A 19,754-nucleotide genomic window follows, 5' to 3' on the forward strand; every position below is an offset into this window, starting at 1 on the left:
TTCCTACTCACTCATTGCTACTCCCCAAAGTAGCAGGACTGAAAAACGAAGTCTCACATGTGAGAATCCAAGGAATAACTAGCCTTTTGAACTTTCTCTTATACTCACTCTAGTGGTCTATGATTATATGTTCTCATTTCACCCTCCAGTTTCTATTTCCATGACTTCCTCTTTCTCAAATAATAAGTCTCTATGAAAAAGAGAATCTCAACATGGAAGTAATTCAAGAAACAAAACCTGCTCTGCACAGTAAGACAGTGCTATCTTTCACCACTAAACCTAGCATTTGTCATCCTTTTTGCATATTAAAATCAACCCAGGAGTTTTTAAATATCCTGATGCCCAGGACTCATTCTAACCTTACTAAATAAGACCATCCAGGGATGGGACCTGACATCATTTTTTTTTTTTTTTAAAGATATGTTTATTGGGGCCGGTGATGTGGCGTAATGGTTAAAGTTGCCACCTGCAGTGCTGGCATCCCATATGGGCGCCAGTTCATGTCCCAGCTGCTCCACTTCCAATCTAGCTCTCTGCTATGGCCTGGAAAGCAGTAGAAGATGGCCCAAGTGCTTGGGTCCCTGTACCCATGTAGGAGACCCAGAGGAAGCTCCTGGCTTCTGGCTTCAGATTGGCGCAGCTCTGGTCATTGCAGCCGTCTAGGGAGTGAACCTGTAGGTGGAAGACCTCTCTCTCTCTCTCTGCCTCTCTATAAAAACGCCTTTCAAATAAATAAATCCTTTTTAAAAAAAGAGAGATGTTTATTTATTTGAAAGGCAGAGCACCAGGTGGGGTGTGGGAGCTTGAGGGTGAGGATCTTTCATCTTTTGGTTCATTGCCCAGATGACTAAATGACTTCAACAGCCAGCGCTGAGCCAAGGCTGGGTCAGGCCAAAGCCAGGGAACTCTGCAACTCAATCTAGGTCTCCCACATGGGTCGCAGAGGCCCAAGTACTTGAGCCATTCTCTGCTGCTTTCCCAAACACAGTAGCAGGGAGCTAGATCAGAAGGGAAGCAGCTGGGACTCAAATCAATGTTCCAATACGGGATGCAGAATCACAGGCAGAGGCTCCATCTGCTGTGCCCAATGTCACCCACCCATCGGTAGTTTTTAAGCCTTCCCAGGTGATTCTAATATGTAGACAAATTGAGAAAGACTACATTAACTCAGGTTGAATAGCTGCTCTCTGGTTTTTAACAAAGAAAAATAATCCCAGATTATGTTTTCCATACACAATTTAGTGAACATTTCAAGATTCATAGTAAAAGAAGGGCAAAGGGGTGTTCTATTTCATTAGTAGAAATCTTCCAGGAGCTGCCTCTGCTCCCTTTATAGACTGTAAAATCACAAAAAGGATTTTTGGGGAGGATTCCCATTAAGCAGGACTGACTTTTGATAAATGCCAAGGTGTTCTAGATCCCCAAGGATCCTTCTCCTACCTCCAGCAGGTCTATCATCCTGGTCATCTGGGAGTAGATAAGGACCCTATGTCCTTGAGACTTCAGCCGAGTCAGGAGGACATCAAGGGCATACAGCTTTCCACTGTCAGTGATGAGGCTCTCCTTGCCTAGGGGGAAGAAAAGGGGTGGGGTGGAGGAAACTGTTTTTAATTGAAGCAACACAATCACTCACTGCAAAGCTGTATGCAGCCAAAATTACAACTATGATGCCTGTCATCAGGGGAGCAGGAAAGTGCCCAGAGGAAGAATGCAAATTCTTGTGAAATTCTAACTCCAGGAGTGCTCCAGGAAGATGTATCCCTAAAGGAAGAGGTATGGATTCCCTCCAACAGGGCCTAATCAGGCATCTGTTGCTAGGGTGCATGAAAGCTTCCCTGTGCTACAGGCCTACTTGGAGGACACCAGGTCCATGCAGTCACCTCAGTGAGGACTCCATCAAATCTGCTGTCAATAACCTGAAAATTCATTGGGCCATTTTTTGGTGGGGGAGGGTTCATTCTATCTCTAGTTTTATCTGTTTCTGCTATTCTGGGTTAAGTGTGTCCTAAGAGTATGAAAATGTATAGAAACAAAGGCTGTGCCTATCTAAGTTGAAACACATAAATATCAAGAAATGGAAATAAATGACCCACTCTTGGCCTTTTTTCTCTCTAAATTTTAAATCAGAACTCTCTCCTGGATGATTTCAAATAGGTTGCTTGGTAAAAATCACTAGCCAAAGATGTAATTCAAGACAGGCACTATGGCTTGTTCATGTCTTCATAAAGAATGACTTTAGGGTTCTGTGAAATGAAGTTGTATTACTCACTAACTTACGCTTTCTCCTTCCTCTTCCCATAAGAAAAGCATTTCAGCCAGAGATCTTTAAAGAACACTTAACTGACAAATTTTCATCTTATCCATTCAGTATCATTCAATTCCCATCCTATTTCAGGAAGGAGAGTTTCCTGTTTGCAGACTGGTCCATAAACAGGCCCTGAACAATTGCTGCCATTAGAGGAGAGAGATGAGGCTGAAGGGGTCAGAACAGTCTGTGTGGAGGGGGCTGTGGAACCCAAGGAGGGAGAGAGAAAGTATAAAGATACTACACAGATAACTACCAGCTAAAAGAAAGAGAAAACTGCTAGGAAAACACACCGTCAACCCTTGGTTTCTGGGTCAGAAGCTACAGGTATTCCTCAGAACTGCAAAGGCTGACTGTTGAGAGCAATCCAAGAGTTCTCAGTCGTCACTTCTCTGTTCTCGCCACTATTTGCCAAGTGCACAATTATTGTATAAACCCAACGAGAACGGATGTGCTGACAGCACCATAACAAATCATCAGTCGCTGTTTGCTACCAAGCCCCAGGTCCTGGATGTTTACTCATCTGCACTGCAGCCTGCCCTCTCCCACCTTCGGAACACTGCCAGGCCCAGAGCTCCCTCCACCACCCCTCCCCGATGCTGCGGCACACACCTTTGTTCACTGTCTTTGTTTGGTCCTGTTTAGATTAGTGAAATGCTCCTCTTTTTGTTGGTCTCCTCACCAACACAATCACATGACTGCAGCTGGGACACAAATGACTGCTAAGCCCTCTCCCTGGCACCAGACAAGGAGGCCTGTATAAACTCCAAGTCTGAGCAGGCAGCCAGGCTTTCATAACAACTTTCGGGTTTTCTTATCACAATTACCCTTCTCCTATAATTGCACTGCCTGGGGTCTACAGATTTCAATAGCTTCTAAACCTTCCCCACAGAACCACCAATCAGCTTCAGACGTTATATTTCTTTGTATCCTCATGAAAAGCACAGGGAAGTGAAAAAAGTCACCTATATATCACTCAGCCAACAAGAGAGCATGTGCAAGCTAAACTCATCAGGTTTCGGCAGCCTGCTTATCGGTTCTCTCCAGCCAGATGCCGTCCCCCTCAGCGCATTTATTAAAGCCTATACAAATCTGTCTTCTGCTGGAATTTTGAGAAGTTCTGATTTATTTCAAAACCATGATTCAATGGTAGTCACACATTTTTACTCCCCACAACTATTTCATTTTACTAACCAGAATAAACTGAGGCTAGGATTAGGAAGACATGCATACATTGAGCTCTAAGGTGCCTACTAAGGAAGCAAGAGGTGGTACCAGTTGTCACATGCCATTGCATAGGTGGAGGAGATGGAAGTGGATGCACTGGCTTACTGCAGACTATATGGAGGAAAAGTTGGAAGAAGAAACACACTTCAGCTATGAACAATATTTACAATTATCTGGTGAGCATGAGGAAATCAACTTCTAGTATTTGCCCATGGTAAAAAACATGTACAAAAAAACAGGTTTGTTTGTACACACTAGTGTCTTCTCAGCCTGGCATTCATGGTACAATTTTTGGGAGCTAGTGAAGCTGTACTGGACAAGAGCACCACCTGTTAGTAAGCAGGGCATGGGGCCAAGAGGAGCACAATTCCCTAGAAATCAAGCTGATTCTGCCAAGGCAAACTGGGCCCAACTCCTTCTTTAAACAGGAGCTCAACAAATGTTGCAGGGACCTGTCCTACTCTCTTATAATCTTTCTTGCAATTCTGTGGTACAATCTTACAATATTTTCATTTAGATACAGGCTCTTAGTATCCACAAATAAGATCCTATTCTGAGACAAAAACATAAAGAATGCAGTGAAGGCAGTACAATTACAGTAACAGATTAAACAGTACCTCTGCCTTTTCCAAAGACAGCTTTCTGAAGGTAGCATACACACATGCTGAAACACAGAGAAGCAATCTAGGTGTGAAACCTAGGGCACTCTGCTCAGTCTCTCAAGGATGTAGATGGAATCAACCCTTCCCAGGGAAACAGAAAATGAAAAAAGCATAAAGGAAAGAGAGATAAAATACAGGTTCCAGTGGCTCCCCCACCCCACTGCCCTGCCCCAACTAGTCTGCAGAGCACAATGGGGTCAGTGAGGAGCTGGTTGGTTCTCACAGTAAACAGCCAGTGAGGTTGGTGGTTTTTATCGATGCAAAAAGAACTCAGACACTTCCTGCTATTTAAACAAGGTCCATTTTTCTTTCAAAGAACAGGAAAAGCCACAAGAGATTCCCACAGCGCCAGCAATAAGCCTTCTACTCCTGTACTGGGAACGTAGGAACCAGAATAAAGACCGAAGGAAGAAGAAATAAGGTGCTATCTTGCTTCTTCCAATACCTCTCACCTCTTACATGGGATTCTGTGGTTACCAGGCCAGCCTATTTTAGCCTTAAGCTCTCCTCCTGATTTTCAAACAAAATATCTTCATCCCTTGCCTTTTATGTATACTAAGTCAGCTACAGAGCTATATGCAATATTGCTTTCAAAAAGGCAGCTTCCAGTTAAAAAACCTCTCAAAGCTACTATAAGCTAACACAAAGACTCTTGACCCTTGCAAAGTTTACATCAAGTGGGAAAACCAGGCCTTCTACTCTGGAATCCAGTTTTCTTTTAGAAATACCACGTATGTCCTCTTTTCAATGTTTAGCGCCAGTTTATTTCCATCACATGCCAAAAAGATGCAGACATCAGAGAATTTGGACAACCAAAACTGATTCTAGCTTTAAGCTACCACTCTAGTTTGCTAGCAGGTGTAACAAAGAATATGAGTCTATGAACTTTCTGTGCTCAATTTCCTTAAAGTAGTCTCGGTAAAACGAAGATGGAAACCTAGCTTCCTTTTAACTCCCAACCTTGACCCTAGGGGGTCTGGGAATCCGCAAATGTTTTGGCACAAAACACACTGTTTTTCCTCTTGTTATCATTTAGATCTCTAGTGCTGCGTGCAGGACACTGTTTACGAAACTTAAACTAGGCTTTCTGTGAGTGCCGACATTCTCATTCATTTCACTGGCAACAGCACAAGACAACTGTAATTATTAGACCTGGAATCTTTCCTACTAATTTTTATCTCGACCCTTAAAAAAAATAACTTCCTTTTCCTCTTGTCAAAAGAGAATTTTAAAGCACAAATCTAAAAAAACATTTCTCTCCACAAAAAGCACAAATTACTTGGAATTTTTACCTATAAGTTCCCTTGCCAAAGGTGGGAACATATTCCAAGAGAATGAAGAACTCACCTGGAATCCTGATGAAAGACCAGCCATTCTGAGGCCTGATGCTCCATAGTCCTCCAGCTGGTTCTGGGAAGAACTGGGATCGCCGATTTAGCCAGTCTGCAGCCAGTTCAGGGGCCCCATTCAACAAACATTGCTTGGCAGCCAGACTGCCTCCTTCCTTCAAAACTCGCCGCTCATATTCTGCACTTCGGTCATTGCAGTAAGAATCCAATGGCACTGCGGTGACCTGCATTAAGAGACACATGAGATGGCTCTTTCTCTTTTTCTACACACTAAACTCTTTGGGAACCTCAATTTGGAAATCCAGCTTAAAGGGTAATTTTTAGGCTAGTGGTTTTAAATACCCTGTTCTGATGAACTAAGCTGTCCCTAATGATTGACTTAGAGATAACAGGACAACCTCCTACAAAATGAGCCTGCATACGAACTCAAGAACCAAAGACAGCTGGAGTCTTCAATAAAACATGGTATCATCAGTACTTCTATTACACACACACACACACACACCTATCAACTGCCACCTTTTCTCATTGCTGGGTATTATTCTTAGAAAACAATAGTTTTATTATTAAATATTAAAATAATATTGTTCTATTAATTATAATTATACTTAAAGTAATATTGTTCTATTAGTCATGCACAAAGGTGATGACAGAGGAGCTGGAGCTACTTAGTCATCATGGGAGAACTAAAGAATACTGGCCTAACACATTTGAAATTATCTTTACTGCTTTTGTGACAAAGCTCCCAGGCTTATCAACACTTCTTTCCCCTCTTCCCTGATCACACTGCTGACCAGCAAACCTAATGCAAGATAAGAGAGGCTTTCTTTCACCCTATAAACGGGAAGGGGGAATGGGAAGGGCTGAGGAGAGGGAAGCAATTGGTGGAGTAGCAGATTCATTTCCTGACTTTGGCTGAGGCTACGCACAAATTCCTGTCTCATCACAAGGTGCAAAACAACACTTAGATATGGCTCTCCCAATGTCAATGTAGAAACATAGGATTTATCCTTCTTCAGCTTTCTGGGTCTGTCCCCGCTCTAATAAGCAGCTGTCTATGCAGATGGCTGTGAAATCATCTGATGAAGAACAGTTAAAGATGACAAGGCTATTTTTCTTAAAACATGGGGGCTATGTTATCTGCCAAATCCATGCTGATAAAAAATGCTAAAAGCCCATCATAAGCAATTAATTGCTCAGAAGAATCTTGGAACCAGACTAAGAGATGAGAAGAAACTGGTACAGGGAGGGAGGAAGGGTAAAGGTACAGAACACATCAGGACATAAAATACTGACTATACGTAGATATTTCTTCTTAGAATTTAGGCACTTAAGAAATTTCTACCTTGCCATTAACTTTTTTATGTCTTGTCAATCTATCTTTATAGCAATGGTTGTCAAATTTTGAGATGCCTAAGAACTTCCTTGGGAGCAGATGAAAAGTACAGATTGTGATCCAGAAGGTCTATGGAGGGGACCAACAGATTTTGGTGGTTTTTGTTACTGCTGTTTTTAATTTTGATATACCTATGTGAGAGAGAAAATTCTCCTGCCCACTAGTTCATTCTCCAAATGCCTGTAACAGCAGAGGCTAGGCCAAAGATGAGAGCCAGGAACTCAATACAGGTTTCCTATGTGGGTGGTAGGAACCCAGTCATTTGAGAGCTTGTTTAGAGGTTCCAGCAGGGGAGTGCAGCTACTTGACCAAAGACTGATCCTCCTCTCATGGGGAAGGTTGTCTTCTTCAACCAAGTTTGCAGCTTCTGGAGGGACGCACATGGAGCAGTAAGGGAAGAGGGGACACCTGCCTAACCAGCCAGATAAGCCAAAACGCACATTCATTTCCAAAGCCAGTCATCTGAGCCATCATCTCTGCTTCTGAGGATCTGGATTAGCAGGACGCTGGAGTCAGGAGTCAGAGCCAGGTATCAAATCCAAGTGCCCTGATATGGGATATGAGTGTTCAGTGTCTTAACTGCTAGGTTAAATGTTTGCTCCTAAATTTTGGTTTCTATCAAGCTTCATTAAACCAACCCTTGAGAAATACTGCTTTGGGGCATATAAACAGTTAGTCAGCTGACCAAGAGGCTGCAGGTGACTCGAGTATCATTTACCAATAACTAGAGAATACATGCTGTCCTGGACATGAAGCTGAACTGAGTTTGCAAGAGAGCAGTGCCATCTACGGTCCAGATGCAAAACTACAGAGGGTCACAGCAAAGGGTTTGGATTTTAAAATGCACAATGGCTCAGCACAGAATCAGTTTATCTAAACACCACTAGGAGCTCTTATCTGATCTTCTCCACCAGTTTTCTCGCATCCAAACATATTCACGTTCCCTACTAACACGTGGACATTGAAGAAGACCAAAGTACAGGGGCAGATGTTTGTTTAGCCTAGCAATCAAGATCCCCATGTCTCACACTGGAGTACCCTGAACTGATACCTGGTTCCAGTGTGCTGGAGCCAGGGGTAATGGTTCAAGGAACTGCGTTTCTACACTCACAAAGAAGGCATGGATTGTGTTCCAGTTTCTGGCTTTGGTCCTCCCTCCCTTGATCTTTCTGCCTCTCAAACAAACAAAAAATTAATTAAAAAAATTTTTTTAAAAGATTTATTTATTTATTTGAAAGTCAGAGTTACACAGAGAGGAGAGGCAAAGAGAAAGAGAGAGAGGTCTTCCATCTGATGGTTCACTCCCCAACTGGCTACAACAGCCAGAGCTGTGCCAATCCAAAGACAGGAGCCAGGAGCCTCCTCCAGGTCTCCCACGTGGGTGCAGGGGCACAAGGACTTGTATCATCTTCTGCTGTTTTCCCAGGCCATAGCAGAGAGCTGGATTGGAAGTGGAGTAACCGGGACTAGAACCGGTGCCCAATATGGGATGCCGGCACTTCAGGCCAGGGCGTTAACCCGCTGTGCCACAGCGCCGGCCCCGATTTTTCAATTTTTATTTTTAAAAGAGTTACTTATTTATTTGAAAGGCAGAATAAGAGAGAGTGAAAGACAGAACAGAGATTTTCAATCTGCTGGTTCACTCCCCACATGGCCACACCAAAGTCAGGAGGCTAGAACTCTGTCCAGGTCTCCCATGTGGGTCCAGGGGCCCAAGTACTTGGGCCATCTTCTGCTGCTTTCCCAGGTACATTAGCAGGGAGCTGGATTGGAAGTGGAATAGCTGGACTTGGAGCACCAGCCATATGAGATGCTGGCATCGCAGGTGAAAGTTTAATCCACTGTGCCACAAGCCAGCACCCTTTATAAAAACAATTTAAGACTCAAACACAAAGCAGAGAGACGGCCGGCGCCACAGCTCACTTGGCTAATCCTCCACCTGCGGCACTGGCACCCTGGGTTCTAGTCCCGGTCAGGGCACTGGATTCTGTCCCGGTTGCTCCTCTTCCAGTATAGCTCTCTGCTGTGGCCCGGGAAGGCAGTGGAGGATGGCCCAAGTCCTTGGGCCCTGCACCCACATGGGAGACCAGGAGGAAGCACCTGGCTCCTGGCTTCGGATTGGTGCAGCGCGCCAGCTGTAGCAACCATTTGGGGGGTGAACCAACAGAAAGGAAGACCTTTCCCTCTGTCTCTCTCTCTCTCACTGTCAAACTCTGCCTGTCACACACACACACACACCCCCCAAGTAGATAAAAATTAGGTCTCTCTGCCATGGCTTCTTTTGGCAGTACCCGAGAAGATTCTGAGGCACAGCACACATATGCCATATAGGACATGAGTCCAAGAACCTCACAATCAGCAGCAGCTATACTTTCATATAAACACTAAAGATGCACTGGTCTGTACTGCAGATTTATGCATGAACACTCTCGATGAGCAAAGCATGCTTGGTGTTTTCTCCTGAGTTACTGATGTTGACCAGTTTTACATTCAAGATAATGGTCTTGGTTAGGGTGGGGTAGAAGGACAGAATATATATTGGAATTATACATAAAGAGTTTGGGCCCATATTCTCAAAAAGAAAAGAAAAGAAAAAAAAAAAAACCTCAAAGAAGCAGACAGAAATCAGTCTGAAGGATTAGGAGGAGAACAGTGACCAAAGAACACTGTTTCTTCCTGGGACTTGTTTCTAGGTGCTTACAATTTTAAAGTAACTTTCTCCAGTTCTAAACTTTCACCTATCTTTCCATGTTAATTTGGCTGATACTCTTCCAAGTCCAGGGCTGAATTACTGGGAGGACTGCAAGAACTAGTTCTTAGAGAAATATTTTTTAATGTTTTGATAAGCTTCTTTGGCCAAGAGCCCTGGATCAAGATATATTCAGAATCATAGAATGTCAAGTTGTAAGTACGTAAGCAGTGTACTCATGAGGTCCAAAAGAGGGCAAAAAAGTCTATTTATACTTAGAATAAATCCTCCTTTCCAAGTCAGCTCCATCTTCAACAGCCTCCAACCGTTCTGTCAATCCCAAGTGGCCATCCCGATTGCTTAGAGCAGGGGGACATGCAGCATGACATAACATTCTTCTGTCATCACAAATGGAAATGTCTCTTCCCTCGCATCCCACAAGAGCTAACCCCTTTCTTGCTTCATTAAGCTCCGAAACTTCAGGACCTTCAGGGGCTGCCTTGAGCATTCAGTGCATCCTTCCCGGGAACATGCCTGTTCCTGCTCCAGCTCTAGAAGCCTAACTGCACTAGGCACTTCAGATTTTTGGTAATACGACTTCACAGGGACTTAGTTTATTAAACCTGTAGAATTGTGTCCTCTACTAACAATAACACAGTTTCTGTATTTTTGTTTGTTTTCAATGTTCCGTTTCCTTTAATGATCCTTTTTTTTTTTTTTGGACAGGCTGAGTGGACAGTGAGAGAGAGAGAGACAGAGAGAAAGGTCTTCCTTTACCAGTTGGTTCACCCTCCAATGGCTGCCACGGCCAGTGCGCTGCGGCCGGCGCACCGAGCTGATCCAAAGGGAGGAACCAGGTGCTTCTCCTGGTCTCCCATGGGGTGCAGAGCCCAAGCACTTGGGCCATCTTCCACTGCCTTCCTGGGCCACAGCAGAGAGCTGGACTGGAAAAGGGGCAACCGAGACAGTATCCAGTGCCCCGACCGGGACTAGAACCCAGGTGCTGGTGCTGCAGGCGGAGGATTAGCCTATTGAGCTGCGGCGCCGGCCTAATGATCCTTTTTTAAAAATTTATTTATTTATTTGAAAGTAAGAACTACACAGAGGAGAGGCAGAGAGAGAGAGAGAGTGAGCAAAAGAGAGAGAGAGAGACAGAGAGTTCTTCGATCCACTGGTTTACTCCCCAACTGACCGCAATGGCTGGAGCTGAGCCAATCCGAAGCCAGAAGCCAGGAGCGTCTTCTGCGTCTCCCACGTGGGTGCAGCGGCCCAAGGACTTGGGCCATCTTATACTGCTTTTCCATGCCACAGCAGAGAGCTGGATTGGAAGTGGAGCAGCCGGGTCTTGAACCAGTGCCCATACGGGATGCTGGTGCTTCAGGCCAGGGCGTTAACCCACTGTGCCACAGCACTGGCAACGATCCCCTTTTGAAGGGCAGGTACAGGCAGCTAGGTCTCAGCAGAAAGGCAAGCTCCTGCCCTTGGAAGACACAGACTGCCGAAATGGAGCTGCTATTGTTGGTTCCAAAGAGAATGACAAAGGCATTCTTCCTCAGCTTATCCAGTTGCTGGAATATTCCAGTAATGAGGTTGCAGCTCAAGAAGGTCAATGTGGACTCTTTGGGGGAAATGGTACTCAATATATCACAGGGAAAAGCCATCCCAAAAATACAGCAGCAGCACAGAGACAATGTCCTCATTGGAATACTTGTGTTTAAATTCACCCAACACAAAGGTACTCTTTGGCAGGTGAGAAAAGGGGTCCTTCATCTTAGCTGCAGTAGTCACTGCCTGCTCACATTTGTGCACCTCTTCCCCAAGAACTGGAGTAGCTTCCTTTTTCTTTCTGCTCAGCCTGGGGCTTCTATTCTCTTACTGTTGAGACTTCTTTTTGTGGGGTGTCCTTTTTAGACTGGCTCTCTGCAAACTTTGTAAAATCAAACTGCTCATCTTCTTACACAGTTTCACCTCCCTAGACAGCTCAGAAGTGGGGCTGGTAAGTGCAGGTGAGGAAACATGTGATACTAGAAAAAGCCTGGCAGAAAGAAGGCTCCAAGATCTGTCTATAGTCACAACAGGGTGCAGACAACTGTAATGCCAGCCAGTGTCACTGGCTCACCCAAGTAAGCATCTGGAAGCCCCAAGATTCGCCTCACCTCCTGCTTTGAATTCTTAGTGGCTTGTCTACTGTGATGCATGACGCCCAAGGTGGGGAACACCCAACTACTAACTGGGGCTACTATGTGGCTACTGGCAAAGCTCTCCCACTGCACCACCTGGGTGGCTGTCTCTGGAGTACTACCTCATAACTCCTCATTGCTCACACGGTAGGTGATGGCACTGCTCTCAAACACACAGAATCCATCATCAACTTCAAATGCTGGAGCCTTGCCAGCAGGGAATTTGTGGAGAAATTCAGCGCTTCAATTGGTTTGGCCAAACTGGAAGTACAGAGGTACCAACATCCCATATGGGTGCTGGTTTGAGTCCCAGTTTTTCCACTTCTGATCCAGCTCCCTGTTAATGCACTGGGAAAGCAGAAGATGACTCAAGCACTTGGGCCCCTGCATCCATGTGGGAGACCTGGAAGAAGCTCCTGGCATTGGTCTGGCCCAGCCCTGTCCTTTGTGGCCATTTATGCCGTAAATCAGTGAATGGAAGATCTCTCCCTCTCTCTGTAATTCTGCCTTTCAAATAAATAAAATTAATATTTAAAAAAACAAAACATTAAAAATATGGGAAGTAAAGCTTCCTAGAACAAAGTGCATTTCACTACATCAATGAACCCTTCCAAGACCAAGAATGCTTGTAAGAGCAACAGGACACAAATAAAACCCAAATACTTTCTATATAGTCCATACAAACCAGTGGCAAGGGAATCAAGTTTATATAGCGTAACATCAGACAAAACAAATTGGGTGGGCAGCAGACAATAGAATTTCATTCCATTCGACATTTTCCTTTGGATCCCCTGCCAAATAGTATCTTTTGGTAAACTTAATAATGTAGGCAACACAGGTTAATAAAAACACCAAGCATAAGAAATGTGATCCTCTTCAAGTTTTATGGCTAACAGAGAGTTGCTGCTTAGAGCAAAGGGAAGCAACACACCAGGAAGACAAATGCATTCTTCGCTCTAACTGCAGTGTCTGGCCAATCTCTACTCTGTTTTTACATACTTCTTCGTGGATTCCAGAGAGAGCTGTTGTCTGGTTTCAATCAACAAGATGGGGTGGTGTAGAAAATGTAAAATACAACAAAGATTCAAAGTAAACAATCCCAATGTGCCAATGGGAGCCTCTGCAGCTCTACTTGTGAGCAACTGCAGGAGAGCTCAAGTTTGATAAACAGGGTATTAGGAAGGATCCATACAGCTGCTCAGAGTTGAAAAGGCAACAGAGATTGCCCCCACTCTGCAAATAAGAAATAGAACTGCTGAATGGCAAACACAGGGCAACAGTCTCCTTTCAGATGGACAAGACAGTAAACCATAGTCCGGGCAAAGTGGCTTAGGAAAGCCAGAAAACACTAGACCCAGAAACTTCTTGATGCTAAAATGTTAAATTTACTTTTGTTATTTGGATACTGTACTGAGGTAATGAGGCTAGAACAAATCCCCATCCTGGGGCCAATAGTGTGGCATAGCAGGTAAAGCCACCACCTGCAGTGCCAGCATCCCATACAGGTACCAGTTCAAGCCCTAGCTGCTCCACTTACAATCCAGCTCTCTGCTATGGCATGAGAAAGCAGAGGAGGATGGCCCAAGTCCCTGGGCCCCTGCACCCGTGGGGGAGACCCGGAAGAAGGTCTTTGCTTCTGGCTTTGGATCAGCTCAGTTCCAGCCGTTGCGGCCACTGGGGGAGTGAACCAGTGGATGAAGACCTCTCTCTCTCTCTCTTCCTCTGCCTCTCTGTAACTCTACCATTCAAATAAATAATCTTTAAAGAAAAAAAAAAAATTCCCATTCCCACCCCAATGGAAATCTGGTCCTCTTCTATGGAAAACCTCAAAAACCTCAATATGGGTGACAAATGGCTCCCTCTTTCTACCTGACAGATGGCTTGCTCTTATTGTAATTCACAGTCCCAGACTAAATGAGAGGATGACACTATTCACCATACAACTATTCTCAAGTCAACACAATTCAAGGTGAGGAAATGTTGTCCTGGGAAGGTCAGGATCATGGAAGCCCTCGTTTTACACAGTAAGATTTATATGGTTCTCAAGATCCAAATGGCTTAAAATACCTTTTTAAAAAACATATCCTTTAAAAACTAGTTTATTTTTTCCATTAACATTTATTTCACCTTTTCCTTCCCATGGCACTTACTCGTGGACTGGCCACACACAAAAAAGATGGCAGCTCAGTGAGCAGGCAGCAACGAAGTGAGGAGGTAGCTGATCTCCGCTGATGGATGATCTGGTCTGAGTAACCACTCACTGCTTTACAGTGGCTGCTGAAAACAAGCGACTACAAAACAAAAACACAAATTAGAGCCAGTGACAATTATGTTCAATATAAGCAAAACAAAACAAAACGAAATGCCATCTGTGAAGAATATGAAAGACCTTCTTCCTAGGGAATACTACTCTTTCAAATAAACAATTAATTGCTAATTAGAACCATGTTAATTTCAAAATGTGATCATCAATGTGTCATTTCTAATTCACCAAGTGTCATTTCTAATTCTACCTTTTTCTTTAAGATTTATTTATATGAAAGGCAGGAATATAGATAGAGAGACCCATCTTTCATCTGCTGGTTTACTCTCCAAATGGCTGCCAAAGCCAAGAGCCGGGAGCTTCATCTGGGTCTCCCATGTGGTGCAGAGGCCCAAGTACTGGGCCATCTTCTGCTGCTTTCCCAGGTGCATTAGCAGGGAGCTTCTTGGAAAGTAGAAAAGCCAGGACTCAAATTAGCACCTGCATGGGATGCTGGCACTGCAGGCTGAGGTTTAACCTTCTATGGCACAGTGCCAGCCCCTAAATCTACCTTTTTTAGAAGAGATACTATTAATCATAAATAGGCACACACACACACACACAAAACTTCATTAAACAAACAACTTGCATGCACGAGGGGAACTTGATTCACTTGTAATATTGTGGATGCAAATTCACACCTTGAGTTAAAAACAGTAATGATTTCTTTCAGGCAATTTAACATGTATGCCAAAACAGTGCAGTGTAGTTCTAGCAAGGGTAGTGGTTTTCTTTCTTTATTTGGATATGTCAACACAAGTGGTCAAAACAGAAAATATCTACTATATTCCTCTTAGATGAACACCGTTTAAAAAGATATATTTTACAGATGATGGCTCACATAGTTGTGTCCCTGCTACCCATGTGGGAGACGTGCACTGGGTTCCCAGTTCTCTAGTTTCAGCCTGGCCCAGGGCCAACTGTTGCTGGCATTTGGGGAATAAGTCAGTGGTTGAGACTACTTGTACCTGTCTCTCCTAGTATTTTTTTAAGAATTTAACATTTTAAAAGACTTAACAGCTCATGTTAAAGTTTTAGTTTACAATTATTCATGGAGGGGCCACTGCTGTAGCACAGCAGGTTATGCCACTACCTGCAATGCTGGCATCCCATATAGATACCAGTTCAAGTTTTAGCTGCTCTACTTCTGATCCAATTTCCTGCTAATATGCCTAGGAAAGCAGAGGAAGATGGCTCAAGTACTTGGGCCCTGAAACCCATGTGGGAGACCTTGATGGAGTTCTGGGCTCCTGGCTTTGGTCTAGGCCAGCCCCAGTCATTGTGTCTATTTGCAGAGTGAACCAGCAAATGGGAAATCTCTCCCTCTCTCTGTGTGTGTCTCCCTCTATCTATAACTCTGTCTTCCAAATAAATAATTCATAGGAAAGATTTTAAATATGCAATGTCACATATAAAAAGAATTTTTAGTGGGATCATAGTATTCTCACTGGAGATGCAGAAAAAAATTTTTTAAAAAGATTCACTTTATTTATTTGAAAGACAGAGTTACAGAGGTAGAGAGAGAGAGAGAGAGGTCTTCCATCCGCTGATTCACTCCCCAGATGGCTGCAACGGCCAGAGCTGTGCTGATTTGAAGCCAGGAGCCAGGAGCTTCCTCCATGTTTCCCACTTGGGTGCAGGGGCCAAGGACTTGGGCCATCTTCCACTGCCTTCCCAGGCCAAAGCGGAGAGCTGGATCAGAAGAGGAGCAGCTAGGACTATAACAGTCGCCTACATGGGATGTCAGAGCTTCAGGCCAGGGCATTAACCTGATGTGCCACTATGCTGGCCCCAGAAATTCTTTCTTTAGTATAATATTAGACTTTTAAAAAATGATTTATTTATTTTGAAAGATGGAGTTAGGGGGGCAGAGATAGAGAGGGGTCTTCCATTGCTGGTTTACTACCAAGATGGTCATGACAGCCAGTGCTGAGCCACTCCAGAACCAGGACCCATGAGCCATATTCAATTCTCTCACATGGGTGAGTGGGGTCTAAACCCATGGGCCAACTTCCGCTGCCTTTTCCAGGCAATTAACAGGGACCTGGATCAGAAGTGGAGCAGCCGATACACAAAATGGGATGCTGGTGTCACAGGCAGTGTCCTTTCCCACTATGCCACAACAGCAGCCCTAATATTAGATATTTTATCTTTGGATCATCATTCTCAATTGCTTCACATATTTGTTTTCCTAGTTTCTCAAGAAGGTTGGCTGGTAACCTAAATAACCCTATGCATGATTTACTAGCATGTACTGGTATAAGGTCAAACAAACCATACGATCAGAACAGCAACCACAACCCTCTGCAGGAGAATGACAGTTCTAACTTTGGTATCAACTCTCTTCAAAGCTTCCATTTTCAGCATTGATAGTGCTCTTCCACTTATACAGGGCTAACTCTTCTGAAGTAAATGAATTCTTCAGGATCATAGTCTGAGGTTCATCCATCTCCCTAAATATTTATTATGTCTATTATCATTTGTCTAGTGCGAAGATCATTATGAAGATTATTAGGATGCTACCCTCTTCTTTCAATAACGGAAACTGAATGGGTGGGAACATAACCAAAAAATTCCCACTGAAAATACACAAATAAAAGTTAAAAATTATAGCCATTTTGTTTCAAACATTTTCAAAATTATTATATTTATCTGAAAGTCAGAGACACTGAGAAAGACTGGGGAGAGACAGGGATGGACAGAATTTTCCACCCACCGGTTCACTCTTCAAATGCCCCCTCCCCCAATAGCAAGGCTGGCAGCCCAAGACCAGGAGCCAGGAACTCAACTCAGGTCTCCAAAGTACTTGAGCCTCCTAGGGTGCAATGAGAAGGAAGCTGGAATTGGAAGGAGGACCCAAATAAAAGGTATTCTGAAATGGGATGCTGCCAAAAGTGTATTCCTGGCATCAGCGGTGGCTCCTCTTCTTATGACTAGCAGGTGAAAAGAAGAGATGATACAAGTCTAGCAACCTTTGATCATCTCAGCAAGTAGTTGAGTGGCTGAGCTAAAGATTCCTGGACTTCTTGCTACATCCTAAAGAATAGTGTATCTAAATAATATATCTGTCAGTCACCCTCAGTTTGAGTATTCTCAAATGGCAAAATTCAGGAAAACTTGCTTCTTACTTTATTTCAAAAATAAATGGTGGAAGAACATTCCCTCCGATTATCTTTAACATTTTAATTACTGTTAAGAAAAGGATACAACATTCACACTATGGAGTCCTTTTAACAAAATATGTTATTTGTGGTTTAAAAAAACCCTCTAGCATGGCCGGCGCTGTGGCGTAGTAGGTAAAGCCACCACCTGTAGTGCCAGTTGTCTTACATGACTCAGTTTAAGATAGTATTCTAATTGGAAGTCACTAACTCAGGCTTTGTGATTCCAGATTCTGTAAGAAATATCTCACTGGGGCCGGCGCCGTGGCTTAACAGGCTAATCCTCCGCCTTGCGGCGCCGGCACACTGGGTTCTAGTCCCGGTTGGGGCGCCGGATTCTGTCCCGGTTGCCCCTCTTCCAGGCCAGCTCTCTGCTATGGCCTGGGAAGGCAGTGGAGGATGGCCCAAGTGCTTGGGCCCTGTACCCGCATGGGAGACCAGGAGAAGCTCCTGGCTTCGGATCAGCATGATGCGCTGGCTGCAGCGGCCATTGGAGGGTGAACCAACGGCAAAAAGGAAGACCTTTCTCTGTCTCTCTCTCTCACTATCCACTCTGCCTGTCAAAAAAAAAAAAAAAAAAAAAAGAAAGAAAGAAATATCTCACTGGGACTGGCGAAGTGACACAGTGGGTTGAGTCCCTGACTGTGATGCCAGCATTCCATAGGCATGGAGCTGGGTCTCTCAGCTGCTACACTTCCGATCCAGCTCCTTGCTAATATGCCTGGGAAATCAACTTGACGTGGCCCAAGTGCTGGGCTCCTGATACTCATGTGGGAGCCTGGGATGAAGTTTCAGACTCCTGGCTTCAGTCTGGCCCAGCCCTGACTGTGGAATGAATCAATGGATGGAAGATCTTTTTTTTTTTTTTTTTTTTTTTGACAGGCAGAGTGGACAGTTAGAGAGAGAGAGAGAAAGGTCTTCCTTTTTTGCCGTTGGTTCACCCTCCAATGGCCGCCGTGGTAGGCGCGCTGCGGCCGGCGCACCGCGCTGATCCGAAGGCAGGAGTCAGGTGCTTCTCCTGGTCTCCCAGGCGGGTGCAGGGCCCAAGCACTTGGGCCATCCTCCACTGCACTCCCTGGCCACAGCAGAGAGCTGGCCTGGAAGAGGGGCAACCAGGACAGGATCGGTGTCCCGACCGGGACTAGAACCCGGTGTGCCGGCGCCGCAAGGCGGAGGATTAGCCTAGTGAGCCGCGGCGCCGGCCGGAAGATCTTTTTCTAACTCTTTCAAATAAGTAAGTAAATCTTTATCGGGGGGAAAAAAAAATAACTCATTAATTGAAACTGTTCAACATACACTTTTGGCTTTGGCAAAACAATAACTCCAGGAGAATATTTTGCTCAATATTTACTTTTCTGATTATTTTTTCAAATCCTCTGTAGTACTGATGGTCCCTGGTTTCACGCACTGCAATCCCCTTATACATAAGGACACAAACTGCTAGGCATTGCCAGATACAGGAAAATGTAATGTCTCATTGTGTTCTTTTATCATTGTGCAGGATTCTTGAAGTAAGAGGATAGAAAAGAAGGCTTTTTGTTTTACTACTTAGTCTATTTTGGCTATAAACAAAACATTAAAAAAAAAGTAAATACAATCTTGCACTTTGGGGGATGTGACTTGGTTTCAATGTGGTCACAGCTTTTGCTATTCTGTTGTCCTTTTCGCATGCTCTTGAATGTCTCATTACTCGGCAAACACTGGCAGCTGTGTGCATCTTGCTGCCAAAACCATAATAAGCACACAGGAGGAAAGTTAGGCTTTGAAAGAGAGTCTTTTGGCACCATGCAAATATCTCAAGTGAAAGTAAATAGGCCAGGATGACAGGCCCCACAGCTGCACACTCCTTGCTACACTATAGCATAGAAGACACACTTCTGGTTACTTTTTTTTTTAAGGATTTATTTTATTTATTGAAAGGCAGAGTTAAAGAGAAAGAGAGAGGAAAAGACAGAGAGATCTTCCATCTGCTGGTTCACTCCTCAAATGGCCACAAAAGCCGGGGCTGGGCCGAGCTGGGCCAAATGGAGGCAGGAGCCAGGAGGGTCTTCTGGGTCTCCCATGTGGGTACTGGGGCTCAAACATTTGGCCATCTTCCACTGCTTTCCCAGGCGCATTAGCAGGGAGCTGATCAGAGGTAGAGCAGCCTGGACTGGCATTACTTGCTATGCCACAATACCAGCCTCTGTTTTGTTTTGAAGACTATTTTTTTTTTTTGAAAGTCAGTTACAAAGAGGAGAGAGAGAGAGAGAGAGAGAGGTCTTCCAACCACTGATTCAATCCCTAAATGGCCCCAATAGCCATAGCTGGGTTTGTCCAAATCCAGGAGTAAGGAGCTTATTGTGGATCACCCAAGTGGGTGTAGGGGCCCAAACACTTGGGCCATCTTCCGCTGCTTTCCCAGGCATGTCAGTAGGGGACTGGATCAGAAGTGGAACAGCTGGGACTCAAACCGGAGCCCCTATGGGGATATTGGCACTGCA

At 44.4% G+C, this 19,754-nt stretch overlaps 1 protein-coding gene and 1 pseudogene across 3 annotated transcripts in view; both read right to left on the reverse strand.

Moving 5' to 3' along the window:
* The window catches only part of INO80 (INO80 complex ATPase subunit), a 145,415-nt gene that overhangs the window by 40,775 nt on the left and 84,886 nt on the right, over window positions 1-19,754 (reverse strand). For 2 of the 3 annotated variants that reach the window (XM_062205654.1, XM_062205653.1), the window contains exons 25-27: window positions 13,959-14,099; window positions 5,542-5,767; window positions 1,441-1,568 (exon numbers count right to left, since the gene is read on the reverse strand). In XM_062205654.1, the coding sequence (XP_062061638.1) occupies window positions 1,441-1,568; window positions 5,542-5,767; window positions 13,959-14,099 (495 nt within the window). The remainder of the gene's footprint in view (window positions 1-1,440; window positions 1,569-5,541; window positions 5,768-13,958; window positions 14,100-19,754) is intronic. The other variant, XM_062205655.1, reaches the window with a different exon arrangement.
* Window positions 6,549-12,093, reverse strand: LOC133769720 (elongation factor 1-gamma-like; annotated as a pseudogene).

This window comes from Lepus europaeus, chromosome 11 (genome assembly GCF_033115175.1).
Source record: "Lepus europaeus isolate LE1 chromosome 11, mLepTim1.pri, whole genome shotgun sequence".
Taxonomy (NCBI): domain Eukaryota; kingdom Metazoa; phylum Chordata; class Mammalia; order Lagomorpha; family Leporidae; genus Lepus; species Lepus europaeus.